This window comes from Kogia breviceps, chromosome 12 (genome assembly GCF_026419965.1).
Source record: "Kogia breviceps isolate mKogBre1 chromosome 12, mKogBre1 haplotype 1, whole genome shotgun sequence".
Lineage (NCBI taxonomy): Eukaryota > Metazoa > Chordata > Mammalia > Artiodactyla > Physeteridae > Kogia > Kogia breviceps.
In genome coordinates this window covers 35786276-35799509 of record NC_081321.1, presented here as the reverse complement: position 1 = coordinate 35799509, position 13234 = coordinate 35786276, and the positions used below count along the sequence as shown (strand labels likewise).

The 13234-nt window shown below is 38.0% G+C and overlaps 1 protein-coding gene across 1 annotated transcript in view; it reads left to right on the top strand.

The window, feature by feature from the left end:
* Positions 1-12806, top strand: part of DBX2 (developing brain homeobox 2) — a 42412-nt gene extending 29606 nt beyond the window's left edge. Inside the window, exons 3-4 of the mRNA XM_059081622.2 lie at positions 2020-2207; positions 8120-12806. Coding sequence (XP_058937605.2) covers positions 2020-2207; positions 8120-8452 — 521 coding nt within the window. The 3' untranslated portion in view covers positions 8453-12806. The remainder of the gene's footprint in view (positions 1-2019; positions 2208-8119) is intronic.
* Positions 12807-13234: the final 428 nt, after the last annotated feature.

Below are 13234 nucleotides of genomic sequence, written 5' to 3'. Positions count from 1 at the left end.
ATTCCACTCCATAATCTCTGTGCCAGAGGTCTAGATGTCTTCAATAGCCTGTCAGATAAGAAGCAAGTTAGGTGAGGCTATGGCAAACTGGGGACCACATGCTCCATCTAAAGAGGGCACCTGCCACTCACTGTGGTAGATCTTTGCTTTATGGGAAGGTGAGCCTAGTGTGGCTACCTTTGAAGAGGTGTTAGAAACCTGGACTTCATATGAAACCTCCCAATTATCAAATGTGAACAACTAAGTCAGAATTTTTAACCAACACTCTGAGCAAAGCCCGTCTGCAGGCTGGATACGGTTGCCAGCTTGCACCCTCTGTTTCATGCCCTTCCAAGGCCTTGCAGACTGCTTACTTTTCCTTGGAGAGACTTCATTCCTTTGTGCTTTAGTGCTTTGAGACATGCTAGTCACTCTGCCTGGATTGGCCTTGGTTCTTTCTCTCTGGAACTGAATTGTCCTTTTAGACTTGACTCAACCTAACTATTTTCTCGAACTCATCACTTCCTTTTTTGTGATGCCAGAGCATTGTAGGGATCATTCTGTTTCAGTACTTAAGACATGCATTTGCTTCTTTATTTAGAAATAATTATTAAGCACCAAAATGCATATCAGATACAGTCGTAAACTGGAGTCCCCACTCCCCTGGTGCCTGTATCCTGGAGTGATGTTCATGTATTGGTCCTCCCATGAGAAGGTGAACTCCCTGAGGGCAGAGACCATGTGCTGTTTGTCTGGTTTCCTCAGCAGATACCCAGTGTATTAGTGTCCGCTTGCTGCTGTAACAAATGTCCACAAACCTCATGTCTTAAAACAATACAAGCTTATTATCATATAGTTATAGATGTCAGAAGCCTGAAATGGGTCTCACTGAACTCAAATCAATGTGTCAGCAGGACTACATTTCTTCTGGAGACTCTAGGGGAGAATCTGTTTCCTTGCCTTTCCCGTTTCTAGTGCATTTTTGGCTCATGGCCCTTTCCTCCATCTTCAAAGGAAGAAGTGTAGCATCTTCAAAACTATCACTATGACTTCCTTTCTTGGTCTCCCTTTTCCACTTATAAGGACCCTTGTGATTACATTGGGCCTACCTGGATACTCCAGGATATGCTCCTAACCTCAAGTTCAGCTGATTAGCAACTGTAATTCCATTTGCAACCTTAATTATCCCTTGCCATATAATGTAATATGTTCACAGGCTCTGGGGATTAGGACATGGCATCTTTGGAAAGGACATTATTCTTCCTACCACAGCTTGGAAGCTGAATAAATGAATAGTGAATGATGAATGAAACTCACAGAGGGTGGGAACCAGTGTTGTGCTAGCAGCAGAAAGGCAGAAAAAGTAATAAATGTCTCTGCTCTGAAGGAGTTGATGGTCAACTGAATCAGGGAGGGGCTGATTGGAGGTCTTCCAAACCTTCCTTCTCAGTTTAAACATCTCTGACTCTAGCAAGCTTTCCCTGACATCCCAGATGAAGATTAAGCCCATCGTTTTGTGCTCCCAGTGCACCCTCTCCTTAGGAATACTTCATCACACTTGTGATGTCGGGTCAATAAATGCCTCCCACTTGATTTTAAATGAGTACGATAAAACATATGTCTTATTTCTCAGTGTGTAGTATTGAGAGGAGTGCCTGGCATATGGTAAGTGTTCAATAGTTTGAGACAATAAATGAATGAATAAATAAATGAAGAATTAGAGAAAAATTAAGTATTTAAACCTCCTACTAGTTCTGCACTGGAGCTTTGTAACCTGGGACCATGGACCTTCTGACATGGCATGCAAAATTGGGAAGGCAAGCATATGTACTTTTTTTTCCCAGTGGGGAGCAAAGAGCATTTATCAGATTCTCAGTGGAGTCCATGACCCAAAAAAGGTTAAGAAGCTCTCTAAATGTGCAGAGTTCAGAGATGAGATAATTTGGCCATGGTACAGAGAAGGAGGATATTGTCATGGAAAAGACAGATGGAATTCTCCCTACAGCTAATGGGGCTTTTTGTATCTTTTCTCCCCTCTAGGAGAAGAGAGTGTGCTGCCTCTTCTGACACAGGAATCGAATTCCAAAGCTCGGAGGGGTATTTTAAGAAGAGCTGTCTTTTCTGAGGACCAGAGAAAGGCTCTGGAGAAAATGTTTCAGAAGCAGAAATATATCAGCAAAACAGACCGAAAGAAACTTGCCGTCAACTTGGGACTAAAGGAATCACAGGTACTAATGAGCAGGAAGATATCTACTGCTCCTGATTTCTAAAGGAATCCAATGATATCCATTCATTTGGTAACTATTTGTTGTAGTAGGCATAGCACTGGACCCTTAAGCATTATTGAAATGACTTGCATAATTTTTTAGTGGGTGGAAATATATGTCAAAATTCCTATTTGGAAATCGGTCCCTTTGCTGAAGAGGTCTAGGTTTTTGCCTGATTAATTCTTCCCAAATGAAGAGAAAAGCGAAGGCTTGTGGCATTTACATCATTACATTGTTTGCTCTGTTTTCAGAGAAACAGGTTACATAATTGCTTTCAAAAGCAGGAACCAATTTTCCTGTCTTTTTCTTCATTTCCAGTCCAAAATCAAGGCATGAATGAGTGACTCATAAATACCTCTTAATAGATTTCATTATTTTGCACTGTAGGCTTATGTCAAGTACATTCAAGTAGTTTCACATTTGCAACCTTTACAAACCTTTCTTGTACAATGATATTTCATATAATTTTGAAAGAGACTTTCTGGCCTTTTGGGAAGTGCAGCATACTCCATTTAAATATTGGCCTACTTATAAATAATTAACAGTATAAGGCACTAGCATTTTCCTATTTAATCCTTCTTATAATCACGATATGAAATATCCCCATTTTCTAGATGAGGAAATGTGGAGAGGTAAACAGAGGTCCAGTGTCACAAAGTGAAGCTGCTTTGGAACTGGGCTCCCACCCCAGGCAATCTGACTCTGGAGTTTGCATTCTCTTTAACCTGGAGCCACCATGTACAGTTGTGCAGGATGTTCACTGCACAAGGGCATTTGGCTAAGAGGGATGGCAGCACCTGAAATGCAGCAGGTACTCTGCTTGTCAAACTGACTTTCCAGGTGCAAGCCTCCTTCCACCTGGAATTTCTGAATCAGCATAAAGGCATTGAAGGGCTAGCAGAGGCTCTGTGTTAACCACCATGCTCTACTGTACTTCCCTCAATACAAATGACCTGGTTTCTAACTTTGGATGTTATTAAACCAGTTATTTTTGGATGAAACCCTTCTTAACCTTGCTTCCTTTCCCAAGGGAAGTGATCTGTCCCCCTGTCCCCCGACTTTTTATAGTCGTAGGAAGCAGTACGAGGTGTGGTAGAGGATAATTGGCCTAGATCAGCCAGTCTGTGCTTTCCTCGTGTGTGGGACTAATGAGCCCAAAACCTTAATTGACTGCTCTGTGCCTCAGTTTCTCACTTTAAAAACAGGGACAAACATAGGAATTCTGTCTATGTCACAGAGCAATTTTGTGTCTATGACAGACAAATCAATAGGTATATCTTGGTGGTCTATTGTGTGTAAGATACTGTGCTAGGTAAGAGGGAATATTGATAAATACTGATGAAGGTAACTAACACTCCTTGGACCCCAGGAATTTATACAACCAACTGGGAAAACAAAGCAGAAGCTCGTGAACAGTTAGATAACAATATAAGACATTAATATAGGAAACAGCCCCTGGTAGGTTAGATGTACTGCCAAATAAAGGAGCTAGATCAGTGGTTCTCCTAGAACTTATGTATCTCTCTAGAGCCTTATACTAATCCCCATCTCTGGAAAGGATGGTCATAGGACTGGTTCCTATACCCCTGGGGAGTCTAGTGATGGGAATTACCTGATCCTCAGAGGAACTGCTGGGCCTGAGAGAGGATCACGTGGGGGGCTCAGTGGGCCTGGCCTGCATTGCATTGGTGTGGGTAAGACACACCAGAGTCAGAGGGGAGAAAGTGTGCAGGTTTGGGAGGCTGGGGGCTTCTGGTGGAGTTGGTACTTGAGGTAGGTGTTAAAAGATCAAAAGTGGCTAGGATTGATTGATCTGACAGTGCTCTGAGAAAGTGTGAAAATCCGTGATAGTACATAGCATCTTCTTTACAATGAACTGTTGAAAAGGGAATGCTGCAAGCCTATTAAGGAATATTTATGAGGGCACGACCATAATACTTCCACTCTGAGATAACAAACCGTTTCCATATTTGTATGTTATCTCCCAGTTGTTATCCATAGGCACATAGTTTTACATAGCCGATTATATCATTTTTAAAATTCAAGTGCTTCAGGAATGAATGCTTTTTACCTTATTGAATTTGGCGAACAGGTCGGAAGTAATTTAACGTTTTCTTATTTGCATGTACACTATATCTAATTATACAGTTACTACATGGTATTTATTACGGTAAATTCACACAAAAGGGAGATTGGTAAAGTTAAAAATGAAAACATATCTGTTCCCTTTCCAATCCAACTCCCTGGTTACTACTGTCATTTATATATGGCTCTTGTTTGAGTTTATTGACATATCATGTATTATTTTTAAAATAAACATGTGTGTCATATATGCACAAACATATAAAAACACAGATACTTTCATAATGGCTACTATGTGCCCTTACACTTGATGTTATTTACGGATAATAAAAGTAGCTACTTTTGCTATTTCTGTTTTACAAATGAAGAAGCTGAGACCTAGAATCGTGTATATAATTTTAAATAAAAATGGCATCACACTCTGCATATATTTTAACATTTTCTGAAGGATAATGCAAATCACTTGTGTAACCAGCACACAGCTCAAGAGGTAGAACATTACCACCGGGCCAGGAGCCCCCTGAGTGCCCCCTCCCAGTCACTACCTGCTCCTTCCTAACTTTGAACAACATATATTAGTTTTGCCTGTTTTTGTGCTTTATATAGATAGGATCACTCAGTACATTTTCTTTGGTATATGGCTTCTTTCACTTACCATATGTTTGTGAGATTCATCCATGTGGCTGTGTTGTAGCAGTAGCTCATTTACATTTATTGCTGTTTAGTATTACATGGTATACCAGGGTTTATCCATTCTAATGGTGGGTGTTTGGATTGTTTCCATTTTTTGGCTATTATGATTAATGCTGCTGACAATGAGTATTGTTTTGCACTTTGCTTTCTTCCCCCCCACTCAAATGTCATGGGATACATCTTTCCATGCTTGCATACACATTTACTTCATTCCTTTTAGTGAGTGTCTCAGAGCAGACCAGTACATGGATATACTGTAATTCACTTAGCCATCCTCAGCTTTAAGTTACTTCCTAGTTTTTACTATTGCATATCTTTGTGCACTTTAAAAATATTTCTGTAAGATAGGGAACTAAGAGTCGGATTTATAAGTTAAAGTTTATGTACATTTTAAGTTGTGATCAACTTAAAAATTCCTTTCCAAATATTGTATCAAGATATTGAATTATATCAAATATTACTCTTCCTAATAAACAGTCCTTTTTTGCAATCCCTCCACTATTTAAATTTTTGAAAATGTTGCCAACCTCATGGGCAGTTGTATTTGTTATTTTTTCCTAATTAGCAGAACTTGGGAATCTTTTAATCACTTTACTGGTCATTTTTCATCTGAATTTAACCTTTTCATGGCTGCACCACTTTTTTTTTCTATTGCCTTTTGTTGATAGATATACAGCAATTATTTTGGCTGTGAATCAAAATATTTGGAATATTATGGTTTATAACATTTTCCTGTTAACAGCTGCCACAAAAATCCCCTCCTAGTTTGTGGCTTTTTTTTACTGTGGTAAAATACACATAATATAAAACTTACCATTTTAACCTTTTTGAAGTATACAATTCAGTGGCATTAAGTACATTCACCTTGTTATGCAGCCATCGCCACCATCCCTCTCCAGAACTTTTTTCATTTCTCGAAACTGAAATTCTGCACCCGTTAAACAATGACACCCCATTCCTCCCTCCCCGCAGGCATCAGGCAACCACCATTCTACTTTCTGTCTCTGTGAATTTGACTACTCCAGGAACCTCATATGAGTGGAATCATACTGTATTTGTCCTTCTGTGACTGGAATATCTCACAAGGCATAATGTCTTCAAGTTTCATCCATGGTGTAGCATGTGTCAGAATTTCCTTCCTTTTTAAGACTGAATAATATTAAATTGTATGTATATACCACATTCTGTTTATTCATTCCTCCATCAGTGGACGCTTGGGTTGCTTCCACCTTTTGACTAATATGAATAATGCTACTGTGAGCATTGTGTGTACAAATGTCTCCTTGAGTCCCTGCTTTTAATTCTCTTGGGTAGTTTGTGGCTTTTTCATATGCTTGTGGCATCTTTATTTGTGCAAAAATTTCTCTTTTTTTTAATGTAGTCAGATCTAGTTTTCCCTTTGTAGCCTTATTTTTTTATGTCATGCTTAAGAAAAAGTTCATTTCCCCAAGACTGTAATGATCATCTCTTATATTTTCCTCTAGAATTTTTATAGTTTTGTATTTATGTTTAGCTGTTTAATCCATCTGGAATTTGTTTTTGTTGAGAGGTAGAAATTTTATGATTTTTCCCAAATATGTACATTTGTCCCAATACCACTGATTATGAAGAAACTCCTTTCATGATTTTTTTAAATTGAGATATTACTTTAAAAATTTCTAGATATACAGAAAAGCTAAGAGGAGAAGAAAATAATTAATGTGATGACAAAGACAAAAAACACTAATGGCAAATAACTGTCTTGGTGAAAACCCATTAGAAATAGTTGGCAGGCATTCTGGGAGTAAATGCCTACTGCAAATAACAAATGAGTTTGTGAACAGAAGCAAATTCTCTGCTATGTATGCATTAGGACTGGTTTCTTGTGAAAAGCCTGAATCACAGGATTACAACTGAGATGTCAGTCTTTCGGACTCAACTGCCTGTAGCAGGTTTCTTTTGTAGCCATTTTGGACATTGCCCATCACGTTGAAAGAATGAAAGAATTGTTTTGCCGATCTGGAAAGACCATCTCAGGTAGAATTTTTTACTTCATTGGGAGAAATATCTGGTTGGTACACTTTAATAATTACTTCTTTAGGTAAAAATATTCCAGTTTTTGTTTTAAAAGGAGAAAGCTACCAAAAAATGGTTGGTACACTTTAATAATTACTTCTTTAGGTAAAAATATTCCAGTTTTTGTTTTAAAAGGAGAAAGCTACCAAAAAAGGGTGCAATGTAATGCACAGGAGAGCAATGTGATTGGCTTTTAAGCTATCAGGAAACCAGTTGTGAAGTTTCCTGCTCCGGCACAGTTGACTACACAGTCAGAGGGAGGTTAGTAGTAAAGAGAGTCTCAAGTGGAGTGGGGGAAGGTATGTCTCAAATTAGAAACTACCATCATAAGCACTTTTAGGTTAATTACAATCAATTGTTATTTATTGAGCCTAATTCTTCGAGTTTGATAAATCCTGGAAGTACTCGAACTTGGAAATTGTATAAAGCCTGCAATTTATCCAAGCATTATAAAACTTAATCTTAATTTAGTCTCCAGAAGTTTCTGATGAGGTCTGAATGTTTATAAAAGCCTCAGCGCTGGAGTGGGACCTTCACGGATTCTAGTCTAAATGCTTCTATTTTACTAGCTATGTGACCTTGAACTGGTTCATTGCGTTGAACCTCAGTTTTCTTATGTGTGAAATAAGGACTTCTTGCAGTCATTGTGAGGATCAAATTGTATAATTCACGATGAGTGCCTGGCACAAAATAAACACTCAGATGCTATTACTAGTCAATAACATTTCCTTTGGATAAATAATTTAGCACAGACTAAATGAGGTTTTAAAATATCGAAGAGAGTTAAATCAGTCTTGAAAGATGTCTGACTTTCAGGATGTTAGCAGCTTACCACAGTTGTTTTGGTTCATAAGTGTGTGGAGATGCTGTACTAAAGTAATTTCTCAGATATTTCTGAAGTAAAAAGCCACAAGGACTTTGCTAGGCTGGCTCTCAGGATAAGGTATTCTATGGAAGTCACAGTGGAAGAAATTACAGTTTAAAATGCTGAAGTGAAGTAATGTGATGTAAGTGATCACTTTGTCCAATTACTTTCTCAATAGGTGAAAATCTGGTTTCAGAACAGAAGGATGAAATGGCGGAATTCCAAAGAAAAGGAAGTGCTTTCCAACAGGTGTATCCAAGAAGTAGTCCTTCAAGAGGACCCCCTCTCACGATCTGCTCTGGGTTTCCCTTCTCCATGTCCTTCACCCTGGGAAATCTCCCAACAGCACTCGAGTCCAAGATGGAGGGAGAATTCACCAGAACCTTCAGAGAGACTAATCCTGGAGAGTCCAGGGGCATTGGCCCCAGAAGCAAAGTCACTGCAAGGTGCCTTGTATTTGTGTTCTGAAGAGGATGCCAGAGACAAGGGTGTACTTACTGGCTCAGTGTGAATGGAAGCATTCTGCCACGTAAACGTAAAGAACAGTTAGCTATTAATGTTTGGACTCTTAAGCCTGCTAGCTTGTGTCTCATCAGTGCCTAAAACCTAACACCTTTGGAGTGAAGCATGGACTAATGTTTTAGGAAACCCCTCTCCAGTGTTCTCTTATTTGGGTCCTAGACTCAGACTTAATTTGTAAATGGAACAGAATCTCCCAGAAAGTACGATGGAACTGAAAAGAACGAGAATAATGGTCAGCTCAGTCCTTGTTCTGAATATGTGTATATATGCGTGTGTCTCTATGTGTATATATATAAATATTCATTAAAATACATTAGTAGAAATTAGTTTCTCTCTAAATAGTGCGTTGAGCAAATTCACTTCCTTTTATATGAAGAAAAACCAACGATGACTGAATGTTTTTAATTTTTTGAAAATTATGTGAAATTTGGACTTCAGTACAAATTTTCATATCAAAAGAACATTTTAAAAAAACTCTCTACTTTCTGGTTTCTTTCAGTATCCAGATGTAAATGATTTTTAACAACTCAGCTCAGAGATCCTAATCAAATGAGCCACTATTAGATACATGCACTGAAAGTATGTATTTAAAATTAATCCAACAAGCAACTAGAAGAATTTCTGAATGTAACTGTTAGTATCTTTAATTTGCAGGTTTCTGGACTTTATCAGGCTGTCAGTGAGGGAGGAACCCATTTAACTAATGATTATCATTTGATCTCTTTTCTGTAAGGATGGGTCTTAATCAGGGTCTGCCAAATAAAATGCCTTTAAAGGCCTGTCAGGTAAATAGAGGGCATGACTCACCTAAAGATATTTGAGTTTAATAATTTTTAAATACTGTGTTGGCCAAACAAAACATCTGTGCCAAGCAATTTGTGACCTTCAACCAAGACTTAAAGAAGTGTCACAGTTCTTAAAATGTTCCCAACTGGTCTTCAAAACCCGATACTGATGGGATCTATAGTGATTTCTGTTTGCATTTCTAGTTATAGACTCAATTTTCCATTTAGGTGGTATGCAGTATATATTAGGTTATTTTTATGTATTAACAAAAACATCACCACAGATGTTTTATGTTTTTTGAGTACTCTGAAATAGTATTATTATAAAATTGCATTTCTGGTAACGATTTGCTTAGTTCATCTAGAATTTTTTATTCCAGGTCCAAGAAAATTTTATGTTTCACTTTGAAGGAAATGAGGCAGAAAAAGGAAATGATGTGGCTTTGAACTAGGTTGTTATTAATCTGTGGACAAGAAACATTAGTAGAAGTACATGATGTGGAATTTTGTTAGCAAGAAAGCTGCCTAAAGAGAGTAGCTTCTAATTTGCTTATGTCCTTAGCTATAGACTTTGAGAGTTTAGAGTTTTAGCAAAGGTAATATTTCAGATGATAATGGTTTTTGTCAACACCAGGGAATTATTTTGTATGAATGGAACTTGATTTGGTGTATGCTAGCTTATGTCTTTATCACAAGATCAAAAATAATTTCAGAAGATTGTCTCAGTCCCTCTTTGTGGGAAGCAGAGGCAGGGATCTGCTGCCAACAACTTAAATTTTAAAACCTGTCTTAAAATGATTTATAATACGGTTTCTTTTCTTTGTATAATGTTAACCTCATTTACATTTATCAGGTCCTTTCTGTGTGCTGGAGACTGCTAATAAGCCTTTAATGTGGATTAACTCATTTAATCCTCATGACAAATAACCCTGTGAAGTGTAGGGACTATTACTATTAGGATTCTTGTTACTCAGACAAGGGACCCAGACCAGTATGGTTAGGGTGATTTGCCCAAGGTACTGAGGGTAATAAATGGGATTTGACCCCTGGCAGTCAAGTTGCATCTCTTGAAATCTAACCAACCATGCGGGGGTGTATACCACTGTGAATGTATTCACCCAGCTATCAGGTGCATTGTAAGACATACATTTTGAGGATTGCGGAGAAATTTATTAAAGAAATTCAGAAGCACGTTGTACTTGATAATCTCTTACTTGGGGAATGATTTTCTCTTCAGTATCTTCTCTATTAATTTTGAAGTTTTGGGAAAGTAAAGAATCACGAAAGTCTTCAACTTTGAAGTCTCTGTAGAGAATAATCACTCAGGGGTGTTTAAGTATGAAATGGAAGTGTTATTTTCTATCACCTGTTGCTAGAAATCATAGAGTGCTTATCTACGGTCAGAGTTTCTTGAGAATAACTTGAAAATCAAATGAGAGAAACCTGCGTCTTGGCCATCCGATCACCCAGGTTTTAGAAGTGGGCTACTTGGTGCTTAAATGATCTTCCCCCAGGGTTTCATCTCAAGCTCTGAGACCCAGAGGAGGCTTCTCTCTGTATGATTGGCCTGATAATCATATACACAGATACATCTTTTAATTGGTTTCTACCTCAGAATGTGTTAAAGGCTTAGGAAAAGTACATCTTGGATGAATATATTAGGGGTGCTCGGGAAACACACACAAACACGCACTTGGTCCACAGGCATATGCTTGCTGTGCCTTGACATTGCCTTCATTTACCCAAATTGTTGGAGAGGAGTGCTGAGCTTCATATTCTAATTGACAGAGGTCTCCTTTCCCTTTTAACTTCTGCTTTACCAATGCTCCTTCCACCTACAGTGTTCTTACACATGTATTTCCCTCTGTTTTCTAAATGCAGACTCCTTTTCTCCAAATGATCACATATGAATATGTTTTCTGTCTGCTTTCCAGAAAGCACCAGGACCATATAAGCCTGAAGGCAAAAGTGTTTAAAATTTTTTTAAAGACATTGTCTAATTATCTTAGATGGAAGAGAAAGAAAAAAATGGTGAACACCATCCTTCAGCTTTTATACAGGAAAATATTTTATAACACTAAGTATAAAGGGTTGGAAGTGTATAACCAGGTTTGGAATGGTCACTGGGTCTGGAGACAGTGAGGCCATGATTACTGATGTTTAAAAGGCAATTCTGTTTTCTTAGTAATGAAGTGGTTTGAATGGGGAACCGAATTATTCAGTCTAGTGGTTCACAGTCTTTAAAAATCTGTACCCTTGAACATGCCATACCTTCCAACCAGTTTTGGGTACGTGCTCAGATTTGGCATATACCTCATAATACTCTTCAGCACCCACACCTCCCACTCCACCCCCTTAGAATCATACATATACTTCTTTTCACTTTTCAAATATAAAAGCATAATTAAATATAAACCACACATGTCCTTTCTGGCCCCCTTCGTTCCCCATTCTGATGCATCTTTTGCAAAGGTACATACTCCCCAGCTTTCTCCACCTCCAATTCCTTGATGACCAGTGATTTCGTCAAGTTCTGCTGGCCTTTAATAAAACAAAGCTCATTCCACTGCGCTCATAAGCTTGTTAGACACTGCCTCTGCACTCTTGAAATCCACAAAAAATTTTTTTCTTTCTGGATCTCAACACTTCTTAGGCATTATGTGTGAGGCACTGTCCTAGGTTCTATGTAAACAAATATGTGGGAGAGCATGGTCCTTGCCCTTAAGGAACTTATGATCTAGTCTTCTTGCCAAACTAGTTTTGAAATATTCCGTGTTACCAGTGACTGGATCCAGTAAATTTGGGGTAAAAAATAATCTAACATCCTCCAAAACCCTATCTATCCATTTGCAGTGGTGGTGGTGGATTGGAGGGTGATTACTGAGTGCTCCATTTTTCAGAAAAATACAAGCTAGTTGGCATTGCTGATTTTCTGTGCTCTCTCCCCTCCATTTAGGCCACAATTGGTCCCAAGAGGAGTCAGAAAGAGTCTAAGGAAAGAATATAGTGACTTTTTTGTTCATAGTGCACTCTACCCTCTACTTTCGTCTTTCTACCTTCCCAGCCTCAGATCAACTTGCAACCATGGTGAGTGTTAAGAGCGAAGAAAAAGCAAATAACACAAGTGGGAGGAAATCAGGATGATGAGTATTCTTGATTATATAGGGAAAATCTTGCAGAATTAATTTATATCCTTTATAAACCAGTTCTTAACTAAGCAAATACCTTAAGGACAAAGTACTAGCCCCCCAAAGATGGTTCTTAACTTCCAGCTGTTAGTTGGGTTCCATTACATTAGTATTTTTGGTTATAAAAGCTATACATGCTCATTATTAAGAAACACTTGAAAATGTAGCTAACAAAGAAAAATTCATGTGTAATTCTGCCATCTGGAGATAGCGAATTTAGCTCTTGTGAAAATTTTTCACTTATGAATGTATGTGTATGTAAATGTGTATGTCTAAACAAATTTGGATCCTAGTGTATATCTAGTTTATCTTTTTTTTTTACTCAACTTTATAGAGAATATTTTCCATGCCATTAAAAATTCTTTAAACTGGTTTTGACAGCTGCATAATATTATTTCTTTGTAACTCCTTCATTTCTTGAGGTGGACCAGGGGATGGGGCCAGGAGATGGTAGGTCATGGGAAGAATGATCTTGGGCTCCTGTACCAAAAATTTACTTAAGAAAAACAATCTGATGCTTGTTATTTATTTTAACTAAATGAAAGCCCAGCAAACACTAGATGTAGAATGAAAATTGAGGAAGTTTGGGCTTATACTTTCAGTGTTGTTGAATATCAAGGAATATCAAATATATTAACTGGAGAGCCTCTTCCAAAACTCCACCATGAAATTTATCAAAACATCCCCCATCCATTCAAAATCAAAGGGAGTGTATACACATGAATTTCAGTAAGTAGCCAGCAGCAAACATAACTAGTGTAGGGTAATAGTCTACCTCTCTTTTTAAATTGTGCTTTA